Source organism: Diachasma alloeum, unplaced genomic scaffold (assembly GCF_001412515.2).
Source record: "Diachasma alloeum isolate Michigan unplaced genomic scaffold, Dall2.0 Dall_scaffold_00832, whole genome shotgun sequence".
NCBI lineage: Eukaryota > Metazoa > Arthropoda > Insecta > Hymenoptera > Braconidae > Diachasma > Diachasma alloeum.
The window spans coordinates 211,240-225,574 of record NW_021680959.1 but is presented as its reverse complement, the minus strand read 5'-3'; the positions used below and the strand labels follow the sequence as shown (position 1 = coordinate 225,574).

Genomic DNA, 14,335 nt, shown 5'->3' with positions numbered 1-14,335 from the left:
GGGGGGGGGAGGGGGATGAGGGCGAAGGTGAAAAAGGCCGCGATGAAATGAAAGACGAAAAGGAGAATGAGTTGATGCCGTGAGGCGGGCAGGTGCTGGGTGAGAAAGAGAGTATGGCGGAGAGTGAAGGGGGATTATTCGAGTAATTCTTTGGTATTTTTCTTGTTCTTATTTTATCAAGCATACGTACTGTTCTTCTTCTTCTGGGTGATCGAGGTCTTGGGCGGTGACGAGGACGGTTGTCCATTGTGAATCGGCGGCTGATGGGGATGTGACGGATAGTTTGGTGGGGGCGCATGGGGTAGAGTGGGCGCTGTACCAGGTTGATGATGATAGATGTTGCCTCCCGGGTAGAATCGATCCCCACCTTTGAAGACACTTGGAGGTGGTGATGGTGGCATACCAACGCCATTACCACCCGAAATACCAATACTCGTTGAGCTTGATACTGTACTACTGCCGCTGTTGGTGCCAGCTGATGGAACTGTGAAGGGGAAATCAGAGAAACGAATATTTATCGAGGGAGAGAGACAGAGAGAGAGAGAGAGAGGGGGGAGGGAATAATGAAAAAAATAGCAATTGATAATTACAGTAGTTACGGGATGTTGATGTTGATGATCCATTGGTGTCATTTGCACAGCACACCTTGAAAACGACCTTCATGTTGTGAGTTGTGCAACGTCCACCAATGCGCCTGTGTAAATCGTCCTTGGATGAGGTGCTGATGAAGTAGTAATCGTGGCCGGGGAGAAATTCTAATCCACCCGGTTGTGGTGTGAATGGCCTAAATGTTATCGTAAAATACATTGTCTTGAAGGGCTTATCACATACTGCTATAACACGCGGACTTGGATTCGTTATCCGGCAAGTCTCGTACTCTTCTTTCGACACCTGATGAATGAAATTTTCATCATCACAATGATTATTTGAAATTCAAATTGGGATATTCACATTCTCATTCAATTACAACTTACATTATAAATTATGTATTTCTCAGCCTCATCGTCGTAAGTCCCTGGCAAGTAGACAGGACATATGATATTGACCTGGTCATATTCAAAGGCCGCATTATTTTTGTTTACATCTATGATGTGATCGGTATTGTCTATTCGAAATCTGTAACAGAGAGAGAGGGAAAAAACGAGGTGATAAGAGTGCCGTATATATCGTGTAAATAGCTATCGTATATTATTGCACATTGTCAGATAGACAAGAGTGGAGAGTGCTGGAGAAGTTTTGAGAGACGCATCCTCTCAATTTTCTCGATCTTCTCGAACTCTACAACCGGTTCTCCCCCTACTGCCAGGTATTTGCCATGGACTGGCTGCCGCGATTTCTATGCTTTTTTATCTTACCCTCTTTCCCCTTTTCTACCGCATATATTATACAATGCGCTTCACACTGCTCGGCGCAAAAATACGTGAAATCTCTTGCACTAGGTGCAGTGATAGATGCACCCTTGGGCCTGATCGACGTCCTACATACCAGTTTAAATATGTACAAAAGATCTTCTCATACTCTTCACCTTTTTTTTTTCTCATCATCTTTTAATTCTTCTCTCCACCTTCATACAGATGCATGTTCTCCCCATACTGTTCTCCCCATATATTGTGTATATGCATCTGAGTGAAGGGAGAGCGAGCAAACGCGTTTCGACATTTCGTAGTATTAACGGACGATCTCGTAAGTGGGCGTGTAAGGGCTCGAAAATTGGATGGTAGGACGGCCTCGAGCAAATTAACGTTTGGCGATAATATCCGTTCTTGGGTATGGTGTGTCGGCTTGACTCTCAGTCCCTAGGCAACCGTTGTTGTATATATATCTCTTCCACTATATCGTCAGTATATATGTCCGTGTGTTTGTGAACGCCGACAACCGTGTGGACGCCCACCTCAGCTTCGATTTTGCGGCATCGTACGTGTTCGTTCCGAGCTAACCTGCCACCTCTCTCACTCCCCACCCTCTACCTCTCTTCTCTTCTCTTCACCTTTCTCTTTGCAGCTCTTTGTCTTTTGGTGTGAACCGACGGCTTCCCCCCACCCCTTTTCTACAGAGCCTTTTTTTATTCTTGTTTTTTTATCCCTTTCACTTCTTATGTTTTCTTAATAGCAAATCATATTGCTTGATGCTGGTGCTGCTGGTGGTGATACCATCCGCGAATGAAAATTTTTAGACACTTCATTGGAAGCCAGTAATTGGACTAAAAACGGATACGTTTCCAATTTATGGGCGAGACAGTTTGGCGAATCGGACAAATTGGAATATCGAAAAAGTGGGCGTATACTGAATTTGTCGTATAATCGAAATCGCCAGTAGAATGAGTAACTGTATTGGAATAAAAAAATGGGGGGTGGGGGGAGGCATGAGAACTTGCAGACAAGTAAAAATCAATTAATGGTTTTGATAGTTTTTCTTCTTTGCTCGTGGGTCTTTATTTTTTGTCACGTGGCTTTTACCACGAGAGTGAAGAGACACGGTAATAAGGCGGTGGAGATGGAGAAACAGATGAAAAAGCAAAGCAGGGATATTCTGGTAGGAATATCAAAGCCAACGACGTCAAAGAGCCCGCAATGGGTGGAGCAAAAGATCCAAAAACGTGTGGCGTTTGTCGTTACTGTATGCGTTATAGTTTTGGGGAACTGTTGGTTTACTATCTTTTAACTGTGACACACGCCGACGTTTGGAACATTCTATTGAATTAACCAGCATTAATCTCTCGTGTTTAGTTTTTTTCATTTTCGCTATAAAAACCAATTCACCTGACGTGATAATTGAAAGCAATAATAACTTAACTTCTGTCGTCGGTCTCTTTTGATCCTTAAAATGTCATCGGGTGGCCCGTACGGCTACACTATTATTAGTTTACTTTAAATATTTATTCCATTCGGAGACAGACGGACACGACATTCTTGGCAGAATGTATTTTTGGGGTAAATTGGTATTCTCTGTCTGTGGAGTTAACGTACCAATTTATTCAACTTCATATGTGATACTTTTTCGCATTTCTTTTTCACGATTCAATGTAATAATTTTGTGCCTTGTTTTATTTGGTTTCCATACAATGGGGATATATTTCACGAATCCAATAATGGAAACACTTTGGTCATACAATAAAAAATAAATAAAATCAGTCTTTCGAATGTAATCACTTGTGCCAATAACAGCAAGGTGGTGTACCACTGGTATTTATCATTAACAATTGCTCTTAAAACCGGTATAAATTTGAGATTGGTTCGTAGACAAATGGTGGGGGGAGAAGGTTCGCATGAGTCTCTTTGTTCATTTATGTGTGCGACTGGCCTCGGGGGGCCTATACCTGGGCCCTCTTGTATACCTCGAAGACTCTCTCCAAGGATACAGCCCCAAACCAACTACCACAAATACATCTTCCCTTTTTTTCCCCTTGAAAATATTTTTTTTCTGCTGGCCTCCCCGCACTCTTTTTCCCTCGTGCTTGTCGCGCGAACAGAAAAAAAGTGACCCACTTGATTATAGGTGTAAGCCGGCAGGTAGCTGAAATCCACTGGGAATTGTGAAATGAAACATCGTCACCCACGGGCCATTGCGGTCTGCTCTGTTTTTCAAGCTAATCCAAATGGGGGCAAGATAAATAGAATTATATTGCATTAAAAGTCTATTCCCATGGTATTTCCAATGGTCATTATATTGTATTTATGTTGATGGTCATCGAATATTAAAGCAATTACGATGTGTTTCTGAAATTGTATTATTGCCTATGGTATTTTAAATGTTAATGATGGAAAGCAGCTGCTGGGCGTTGAGACAGGGATATATATTTTTTTTTCAAAATTTACACCGACATTCATCACACTGCCCGATGGCCATCGTGCTCGTGGTCTCAGTTTACAAATTCCGCTGAAAAAAAATTTTTGAAACTTCATTTTTTTTTCCCCTCTAGAATTTGAGAGGGGGATGTGTGGTGACCCATGAAAATGAAAAAAAAATGAAATGGTGTTGAACACACAATAAAAGTCCCCCCTAAGTGCCTACTTCTCGGATTTTCCACTTTTTTGTTTGAGAAAAAGCTCAAAGAAGTATTCTTCTATTCTTCTATTTTCGGAAACCCGGTGTTTCACATATTTTTTTATTCGCCGTCTCTGTCTGTGGCTGTCCCCTTCAAGTTCGGCCAGTCCAATTGGTGTTCACGTGTTCACCAAAAGAAGAAAGGAAAGACGAGTGTGTGCGCGCCGGGTTTCGCAGGCTATTTTGCTCGAAAGCATATATTTTTCGTTTCACAGTTGAATATAACCACCGCCCGGGTTTTTCGAGGTCCAAAACCATTGAAGGGAGGGATGCATCTTTTTGGGTTTCGCCTTTGCCTTTGGGGCCTTCAGTCAGGTATAAATTTCCGCGGCGTTCTTTTTGGTTATCCCTCAATGTTGGGGGAAGAGAGACAGATGAGAAACGAAACGGGGAAACGTCCACCCAAGAATCGATTACTAGAAACTTTTCGAGTTCTGGGCCTCCGCCCCTCCTCATTCTCTCTCTCTCTCTCTCTCTCTCAGCTCCTCTCATTCTCCAAAGCATCCACATACATCGACTCACCATGATACACACGAATATGAACGAGATGGGCCTCGATAGTATAGCCAATGGCTCCCATCCTCACCTGGAGGATTCTCAGAATTGTTAGTCACGTTATATTTCATTTTATGTAGACATGTACACGTAAACGTGTGTATGTGTGTGTGTGTGTGTGTCTGGCTTGTTTTTTTACCTGCTATATAATCGAGTCCATCAGGGCTCAAAGAGTAGATCCATCAAATTGGAAATTTTCGAACAATACAATTATAATTACCTATGACTGTTGAAAAATATGATTTTCGAAGATTACATCCGGACGTTATCACATACCAACCCACCAAATNGGGGGGGGGGGGGGGGGGGGGGGGGGGGGGGGGGGGGGGGGGGGGGGGGGGGGGGGGGGGGGGGGGGGGGGGGGGGGGGGGGGGGGGGGGGGGGGGGGGGGGGGGGGGGGGGGGGGGGGGGGGGGGGGGGGGGGGGGGGGGGGGGGGGGGGGGGGGGGGGGGGGGGGGGGGGGGGGGGGGGGGGGGGGGGGGGGGGGGGGGGGGGGGGGGGGGGGGGGGGGGGGGGGGGGGGGGGGGGGGGGGGGGGGGGGGGGGGGGGGGGGGGGGGGGGGGGGGGGGGGGGGGGGGGGGGGGGGGGGGGGGGGGGGGGGGGGGGGGGGGGGGGGGGGGGGGGGGGGGGGGGGGGGGGGGGGGGGGGGGGGGGGCGGACGCCCGGAGAATAAAGAAATAAGAGATATACAAAGTGAGGAGGAGGAATGCCAATATATACAATTTCGTGAGAAGAAAAAATAAAGTAAATAAATAAAATGAGCCTCCTCGAAAGTTTATTTTTCATTTTGATCTCTTTTGGTTTGTTTTAAACCACAGGGATCGATCATGTCTGACGGCAGTGAGCTTGATGTTAAAAATGAAAAAGAAGAGGATTAAATAACAAATTAAAATTTAAAAGTGGCTGGGGCTTATACACGTGTTTACGAAATACATGACGTGTGCGTGCTGGGGTACACGTGTATATACTTTTCACTGTGGTAAAAAAAATACGTCCCATGGTGGAATCACAACATAACTCACGGCGTAGAGGGTAGAGAACAGAGTAGAGCAGCTGTTTCTTTCTTCCTTTTTTTTTCTTAGGGCCATTGCACACGACTGTCCGCATCTGCCCTCTTTTCCAAGTGGAGGTTCCACTCAACATTTTTTTTTTTCGGGATGAAATAGGGACTAGTCGAGTAGCTGAATATGTGATCCTCATATAGGGGCGTTACGCTTCGTATTTTCCTCCACCGCATTCTCAAAACTCTATTAGCCGATCATCTGTGGTAAATGAATTTCAAGCGTGTATTCTACATATTTCCGACGTAAACCTACATTCATTCCGGGAAGCACAAAGTACAACGGCTCATTAAGGCCCCCTTTTTTCCACCATCAATTAATATTACTAGGTTATTAAAGTGTCTAGTAGTATGATTTCGGGTTTTAGAAATGAAACAGTTATTTTTGGGCATAAAAAATGTTTCAGATGGCTCGGGTAAAAGCGCCTGTTACGTGTACAGTCAATTTTCTTGAGAGCTACGGCTGAAATTCCTTGTACTCTCCATTCTTTCATTTCGATTCATTTTTTATTTTCCTTTCCCTTCGTCTCATGGACAAAGCCTTGTTCCTTGATTTTTTGTTTTTTGACATGACGTAAATACAAAACCAATCATTATCCAAGTTTATATTCTCAAGTGAGAACAAATTCAATGGTGGAGAAAAAATTAAATCCCCCGAGGAAAGTTTGAAACTCGCATTCAGAGAACTCTTGAATTAAATCATCGAGTGGTGTAATTATGCAATAGTCGATGGGTAATTACATTATATCGTGGAATACTGTGGGTGATAATATTGGATTCATGTCGTCGATGGTGGTTCTTTTTGTTTTTTTAAATTCTTTCGTAATTGGCGTGTTTATTGCTGAATTGTCACAGTCGGTGGCGTGCGACACCTTTCCAGGCGAAATGCCACAGGCGTTAACATGAAGGGAAAGAAGAGAAAAAGAGGGAAAATTAGTGAACCTATAATCTGAATATAATTTGGCAGCCCAGGTGTCGTATCGCGGGATGGCGTTCTCTGATCACACTTTTTTCTACCTCGTTTTTCAATTTCTATATAATTTTTTTGGCCTTATCTGGGCGATCGATGTCTCTAATTCAACGGTCAGGTCGTATAGAACTCGGAATCGACGTAATTATCCGAGACAAGCTAGTCGTCGAGTTCATTAACAAGGCGTATATACGTCTTTATAGTGAAAGAAAACGGCTTCGCTTGACACCCGATACTCTGCTTCCCGTTTCGGCCTATTCCTTCAGAGTCCTCTTGCCAGTATTATTATGATTTTATTCCTCACTTGGTTTTGTTGGTATTTTTTTTAAAGGTAGGTGGACGTCCGACGTCCGACACGCACGGAAAACACGTGTCATTTGGTCCCTAAGTGAACATGATGAGAATCCATGTAAGACATTCCTCATCTTCATTGAAACAAACCTGAAGCATATTATTTTCAAATGGTTGTGGAATCTTTTCCTGGTATATGAGAGAGTGAGATAAACGGGACTTGTGCGTGGAAAGGAAAAGAGCCTCGGGACCATCAAACTTCACAGGCTAAAGTTGTAAAAAAGGGAGGAGTAAAAATGGGAAGAAGTAGGTAGTAGAGAATAGATGCAACGAGGTAGAAAGCCGGTTATCTAGATTATGGGCATTTCTTGCCTCCGAGGAGATCTCGTGAAACAGGACGATTCATCGTGAGACTTTGAGAAGTATAAACCCTGGTCGATGGTTCCTCTACAGGTTTATCGGGATTCCTGGTGACTTGGAGAAAAAAAAATGAAAATTCATAAAAATGCTTGAGTGGAGAAGTTCCGAGTTGTTGAGCTGAAGCAGCTGTTAAGAGAATCTATCTTCATTGTCAGTGGAATAATCACGTTCGGAATTGGATGCCAACACGTGATATTCTGTAATAAGGGAAAATTCCCGACTTTTTTGGGAAACAGGAAATGTAATTGGATACAGTAGGACCTCATGTTTCAGTTGTATCTCAGCTCTCATCTATCTACTTATTAGAATGGAAATGGATTAATCACTGATGGGTTTAGGGTCCATGTAGTTCATCAATTTGGAACGATGGTATTCTCATGATTGAATATTTGGGTGTGAGATAAATCCCCGGAAGCTACACAAAAAGCGATCATCTCGAGGACCTAACAGGGATATCTCTGGGGCTTCAACCCGGACACAACCGAGGTTAGCATTGAAAAATACCTCCTGGAGGTGTAACATCGAGGAGTCTTGCACTGCGTGCAAGCATTGAGGTGCTTGTTTCGTCGAATTGCACGTCGTGGTAGCGGTTAATAATGTTTCTCATTTTTATTCCTCCCATTTCTTTTTCAATTTCTTGCCGACATCATATACTATACTTTTATATATTATGTATATAGTTTTTTTGACGCGTTGAAGAGCGACGTTCGTGAGAGGACGATCCCTCAGCAAAATGAGAGACGAAAGTGCGTGTAAGCGCCGCAGGATAACGGTTGCTCACCGACCGAAAGAGGGAGAGATATGTACACACATATATAACCCATACATTACTACATACATATATATATACGTTTGAAACACCCCGAAACGGTGAATGCGCCGCTCATTACGGGATAATGGGTTATTTCGATCCTCCTCGAATTACTCACCCGACAATGAGGGATTTGATTTGAAAAACTTGGTGTATCCCAGGGACCCTCCTCCCGTGAGCACATATCTTTTCTCCATCCCCTTCGCAATCTTTTTATTTCTCTCATCTTGGCACGGAAAGCAAAATAAGTTCAGGAATAAAGAGAAGTCTACGGGGGGAATGAAATTTTAGACACACGTGTGAATTGAATCGGTTGCATGAGAGGAGGATGAAAAATAATATGAAAACGCAGATTTCATTGCACCTACCCCAGTTATCTTCATCTCGCTTACTCCTTCTTGTGCGACCCTAAATTCCCTCCTCCACCCATTGCCACGTTACATCGGATACAAGAGCCGGCTCCTTCATGGATTTACAAGCGGTCCGTGCCCTCATACGCACTTTGTACATTCTTACCATCCATCTCATTCTTCTCCTCCTTTTCTTTTCTATCTCTCATTTTTCATTTTTTTTTCTCTCTCAACCTCTTCTCTGTTTCGCTTTTGCACCCAGTTATATGTATTGCATGTACATCCCACCCTCGCATACATCAGAGCACTCGTCTTTATCTCTTTCACTATCGCTTTTGTGTGTCTCGGGTCTCCACAAAGAAATGACTGGCGTCCGAAGGAGTCTTCCGGGTGCCTCTCTTCCAGTGTGTGATGGGGCGGAAATCTCTATTGTGTCATCGGTACACTAGTTACAAATCTTACTCCAGTGCGTGAGTTTCAAGGGGAACGGAAAAAGAAAAATGGAGAAAAGAATTTACACCGATTGTTGGTCTCCGAGGGACACGATATACACGATATAAAACCACGGCTATCTTAATTTAAAATTTCACGTAATCTCGTTGAAATCTTCATGGTTGGTCGAGTTTGAGGTCTCATGGGGTTACCCGAGCAAAAAAAAAATCAAGAAAAACCAGACGTGCTGGAGGAATAAGTGTTGTCAGGTTGGGGGCCACATGACGGCTATATATTTTTAATACAACAATTATTATGAGGGTTTTATGGGAATCAGTCGGTATGTATACAAATGGGGCTCATCTTTTCTCCATTTTTTTTCCCTGCCCCCTTCGTGTTTTGGGCGCATTACGGTATTGGGAGTCCGCCCGGTTGTAGCTACATGAAATTATACACGCGACAAATTCCCGTGGGTGCTGTATGTCCGACTGGTGGTTCATTTTAAAAGCGCAGATAGATCAGCCCTTTTTTTTCATGGGGGGGAGAGAGAGAAAGAGAGAGAGAGAGATTTTACAAGTGGTTTTGGAAATCACCGGCATCGGCTTTCTCATCTACAAGGGCTGTTTTCCAACAGGAAGCAGCTGGCCCAAGAGGGAGCCAACCCTTGTTTCTTCGATGTATCAGTGTTACTCATCTTGTTTAATCATGAAAAATTATTCAAAAATTATCAGCATTTTGCCGGACAATTAAAATGAACAATCATGAATATGGATGGATGGTGAAAAAATATTAATGTGACCTGGAATGTGAGCAAGTCGAGGGCGCGAGAAAGTGCACGTGCGTGCAGTACGTGGGCGTGTAACCGTTGCCTCCTTGACTTCCGGTTTTGTACTGTGTTGGTGCCAGTTTAGGAGATAATGAACAAAATAAATCGCTGATGCCGTGAAGAAAAATACGAGTGAATAAAAAAAAATGAGAACGAGCTTTTGTTTGGGGGTAAAAGAATGTGAATGAAAGAAGCAAAAAGTACAAGAAAAAAGGAAACGCCGAACAATGCCGAGCGTTTTGATTCACCAAAATAATTTCTCCTCCCATTTGTAATTGTGTCGTTTATTTGTTTTGGTTTTTTTTTTCTTCAACCTTCTCCGTTGATGTATGATTTTTCACTGGGTATCCATGTCACGGAACGAAGAATACATGCAGGAGGGTGATTTACATGAATCGAGAAACGAACGCTGAATCGCCGCTGTCAGGAATTCTCTTCAAGGAAACGACCGAAGGAATATGTTGGCGGAGATAAGTGCGCATTGACGACATATCAAGAATGTTTGAGAGTTGAACAATGCGAATTCAATGTTAAATGAATCTCATCGAGTATAAAGCACGTTCATTGATTACTAAAACGGGTTTTAATAAATTTACTCACGTCAGCCAGGGCACTTTGATAATTTGATCGTCCTATCAGTGGATGAATTTAAAATTTGCATAATACACGCTGTAGATTCTAGTTTTGAGTGTACATGTGAGATTCGATCCGACGGCAAGCGGGTTTCGAGTCTGAGAGCTATCAGCTGAAGGATAATAAAAAAAAATCCCTCCCTCCCTCCCCCTTCCCCTTTTCTGAAAGTCTTAGGAATTTCTACACGGAGAGATAGGACTGAGAATATATAACACCATAAAAAAAATCTCGTTTTGTCGGTTTTATGACAAACGAAAAGATGATAGTGGAGAGTTTTACCTGGCTCCGAGGAGGGAGCGCTGTGTTACCGGCATCGAAATCTCCGAGACTTAAACATCACATATGTGTAACAAATATATGTTATTACATGGGAGAACGGGATTTTCCTGTGCTCCGTTATTATTGGACTGGTGATATAAAAGCTCGGTATTGAAAGTACCAATGGTATTTAACGCACACGGAGCCCGGTAATAATGCATTGTAAAATATAATGACTATGATAGGGTCAGGGTATGGGAACTTACATTGAATTGGTCGTGTTCCAATACATGTTGCTGGTTTTCGCACAATTGCTCACAGTCGATAGCAATACTGTTTGCAGACAAATGAGGAAAACCAGAGTTACGCATGACGGGGAAACCATCGTAACAACTGGCCGATTGGATTTTTATTGTTGGTGCACAATGGAGAATATTAGTGCTCCTTTTGTTAATAAATCCACACACCACCACCTTCGTCGTTTACGCTGTCTACCACCATCCACCTTCCACCAAAACCAACCGACCACATCCATACACACTATTACACTTTGAAGATTGATCCACTCCGATTCTCCACCCCGTTATGGTGATACGTTTCTATTCTCTCCATTCATAGAAAAAGTATGCTATTTTATATTATCGGAATTGAACTTTTTTCCTCCACCAGTCAGACTCGACAAGTGAATTTTATTCAATGGATTTGATCATTCATTGGTTCACTATGCTCGGGTAAATCCAATAGCAATTGTTCCGCATGCCGTCAACCCTGGCGTTTACCTCAGAGACGCCGGAAGTGTTTTGCATTTCCGGCTACAGTTACGATAAGATGCCAGGTACACTCGATTGTGTACACTCGCTTGTATCCGTGAGAATTAATTTATCACAGGCGTTAAATTATCCAAATCAATTGACACAATCCCATGTACATTCTATTCTCTCGGATATATCCTTTATTATTTATTCAACCACCATTTGCCTTGTACGCGTTAGAGTAAACTAAGCATAAAGTACAACATCAGAATGGGAGTACATTTCTCGTCTTTTTCCATCAACTTCCGTTCACACACCGTTTTCCAGCACCTCTTTGACCAGTATACCACTCAATTTGATCAATATCCAATCAAAGTATGAACACAAACACTCACAGAAATGATAAACAAAAAATAAAAAGTCAATGAACAGGAAATAACACGAATCGCTTTGTTATCGAATGTTCGCTTGTTGTTGAAATATCAATCAATCGTGTATGGAAAACGCGAACCGAAACACATGCACGAGGACTCGAGTTTTGTTTGAATGAGAAATCTCGGAGAGTATGAGTAACACAGCCTTCCCGAGTGGAGTCGCAACCGCGTCTGTTCTCTGTTGGCCGAGGGGATTGTCGGCAGCAGGCGCTTCGTTTTGCTTCGGCAACGATGCCTCCTACGAATTCAACCGAGGACACCCGGAGATGTACGAGTACCTACGGATAAATTCTTCCCCATCCCCACTCCAACAACTTCACATCAGCCCCTTTTCCTCTCTCCAACTTGCCAGTTGCCACGATATTAACAAAAGTTGAACCGCTCCATGCATTTCTCCACTCTCACTCAATCATTCTACTTGTCATGGATTTCTATTTTATTTTAAAAGCTATGGATCCATTTTTTATGAATATTGTCTGGAGAGACCAACAGCTCTTTGCTAAAGTAGTTGAAAAAAAAAATGCAGTTGTTTCGCGGTGGGCCCTAAAGACAAGTCATTTGACTTTTTTTTTATACTCTTCATTTTTCTCGTATCCACGGACCACTTATGTCGAGAGTGTCTCTCGGCTGCTAACGATGACAGCTACATCTCGATTTTGCTCCGCTTTGAATTAACTTGATTCCAGTCGCTCAATTTATTCCACTGAGTTTTAGCGTCATTATGAAATCATCAGAGATTTTAAACTGTGGATATACGCCGTGGCGCCATGATTTGGAGAATATCCGGCATTCCCAAGATGATATTAGACACACATCTCATACCGGCTCTTTTAAGCTATCCGGCCAATGGAAAATAAACCGGTATCTACCCACGAAGAGTTCATGTCCGACTAGTCACCTATCGAATCGGAGAATTTTTCGATGATTGTCCAGTTAAATTCAACCGAACATCAATACAACTGATTGGTCCGAGGCTTTTCAAAAGAATAGGTGAAGAATGAATAAATGAATGTGGGCAGAGAGGATGAAAAAAATAGCCCAAAGGTGAAAGAGGATGTGGGGTAGGACGAGTTTTGAGATGATAAAAGAAGAGAAAGAGAATGCGATCGAAGCATCTTGGCGATCGAAGTAAAAGGAGTAAAATGGGTGGATTGGCGGGAGGGGGAGTTTATAATAAAATCAAGTCACGCTCGGTAAGTCCAACATCTTTAAATCTTTCTCAAACAAACTCTCTCGAGGCCCCGCAGGTCGGCACTCTCCGATCGCTGACCCCTGATAATATCGAATCTCCTAGTACAATGCCAGTATTAAAACAAAATGTAAGTCACTGGGTAATTCGTTCTTGCGATCTAGTTAGGGCCATACACTTGATGCCGAATACAGCGACAGTCGAGTTATAATGTTGAGCAAATATTTGTCTCGGCAATTCTTCCAAGTGTTGTCGACGCGTCAAGGTAGAGGTAAAAAGTAAGTACATTTTGAGGGACCTTTTTTACCATGGCTATACAAACGAAAACGAGAAAATAAGGATAAGAGTGAGTCCTAAGTACACAAACTTCCTTGAATCGTCTTTTGACTGTCCTCCGAATAGTTTTCACTTTTACTAGGGCCCCAACTGAGGACCCGGGGGCTCTCGAGGGTTATTTGGCAATGATTTCAGGGGCGGCAGGTGCGTTTAGTATGTTTTCAGATCTCAGTCAACGAGGGGGTGATTCATCCCACTGTGCATCCCACCGAGGTCAAACAATAACTGACCGACCATTCCGAAGAAGTTTGCCAAAAGACTGTCTCCAGCCATGGAGGGGGGGCTCCTAATGTTTATTTTATAATAAGTGGACTCTAGTTTCCCCTCCTCTTTTTATTTTCATTGCTTTCCTTTTTTCCTCTCCCGATAGCTCAGAGCGATGGGAGGACAATGGAGCCATATTGCCTCATTGTTTTTGAAAGTTTCTCCAGCAGTATCATTGGCGCCATAGAGTCACGGTCGTCGTCACGATGTTATTTTTCTTTCCCTTATCCCTCTCTTTTTTATCCTTTAAGCTTTTTTTTTATATTTTCCCAACAAGCAATAAGCTTCGCCTCTTTCTCCTCTTCTCTATGTACTGGTACTCTTTGAGGATGGAGATATGAAGCGACACGACGGTAACGAAATTTTCCCGGTATTAACCGTAGAATAAAAGCGACCCGTCCGAAATTAGGTCGCATTTGTGACGTTGGCAATTTGAAAATTTATTCTATTTTCTCACACGATTCTATTTTCCATCTCTGCCTCTCTCTTTCTCTTTTTTTAGTTTGTATAAAGAGAGGTCAGACTTGAGTGGAACAATTTACACGGCAATACTTTACGGTGCTGGAGGCGCATTCTTTATGGCAAAATGAATGTTAAAAAAATGAGTAGATGGATTCATTGCTATAGGAGAATTCGTGTATTTATTCACGTGACATTGACTGCGCTGGTGAAAAGAGTGAAGAGAGATAGAGGGGTTGGGGGGGGGGGGG

General features: G+C 43.1%; 1 protein-coding gene across 2 annotated transcripts in view; it reads right to left on the bottom strand.

The window, feature by feature from the left end:
- LOC107044891 (ephrin-B2) overlaps positions 1-14,335 on the bottom strand; it is a 167,400-nt gene that overhangs the window by 5,787 nt on the left and 147,278 nt on the right. The window contains exons 1-4 of one of the 2 annotated variants that reach the window (XM_015266954.2): positions 10,917-11,992; positions 975-1,116; positions 591-891; positions 191-484 (exon numbers count right to left, since the gene is read on the bottom strand). In XM_015266954.2, the coding sequence (XP_015122440.1) occupies positions 191-484; positions 591-891; positions 975-1,116; positions 10,917-11,035 (856 nt within the window). In that variant the 5' untranslated portion in view covers positions 11,036-11,992. Of the gene's footprint in view, positions 1-190; positions 485-590; positions 892-974; positions 1,117-10,916; positions 11,993-14,335 lie in introns of those variants that run through there. The other variant, XM_015266955.2, reaches the window with a different exon arrangement.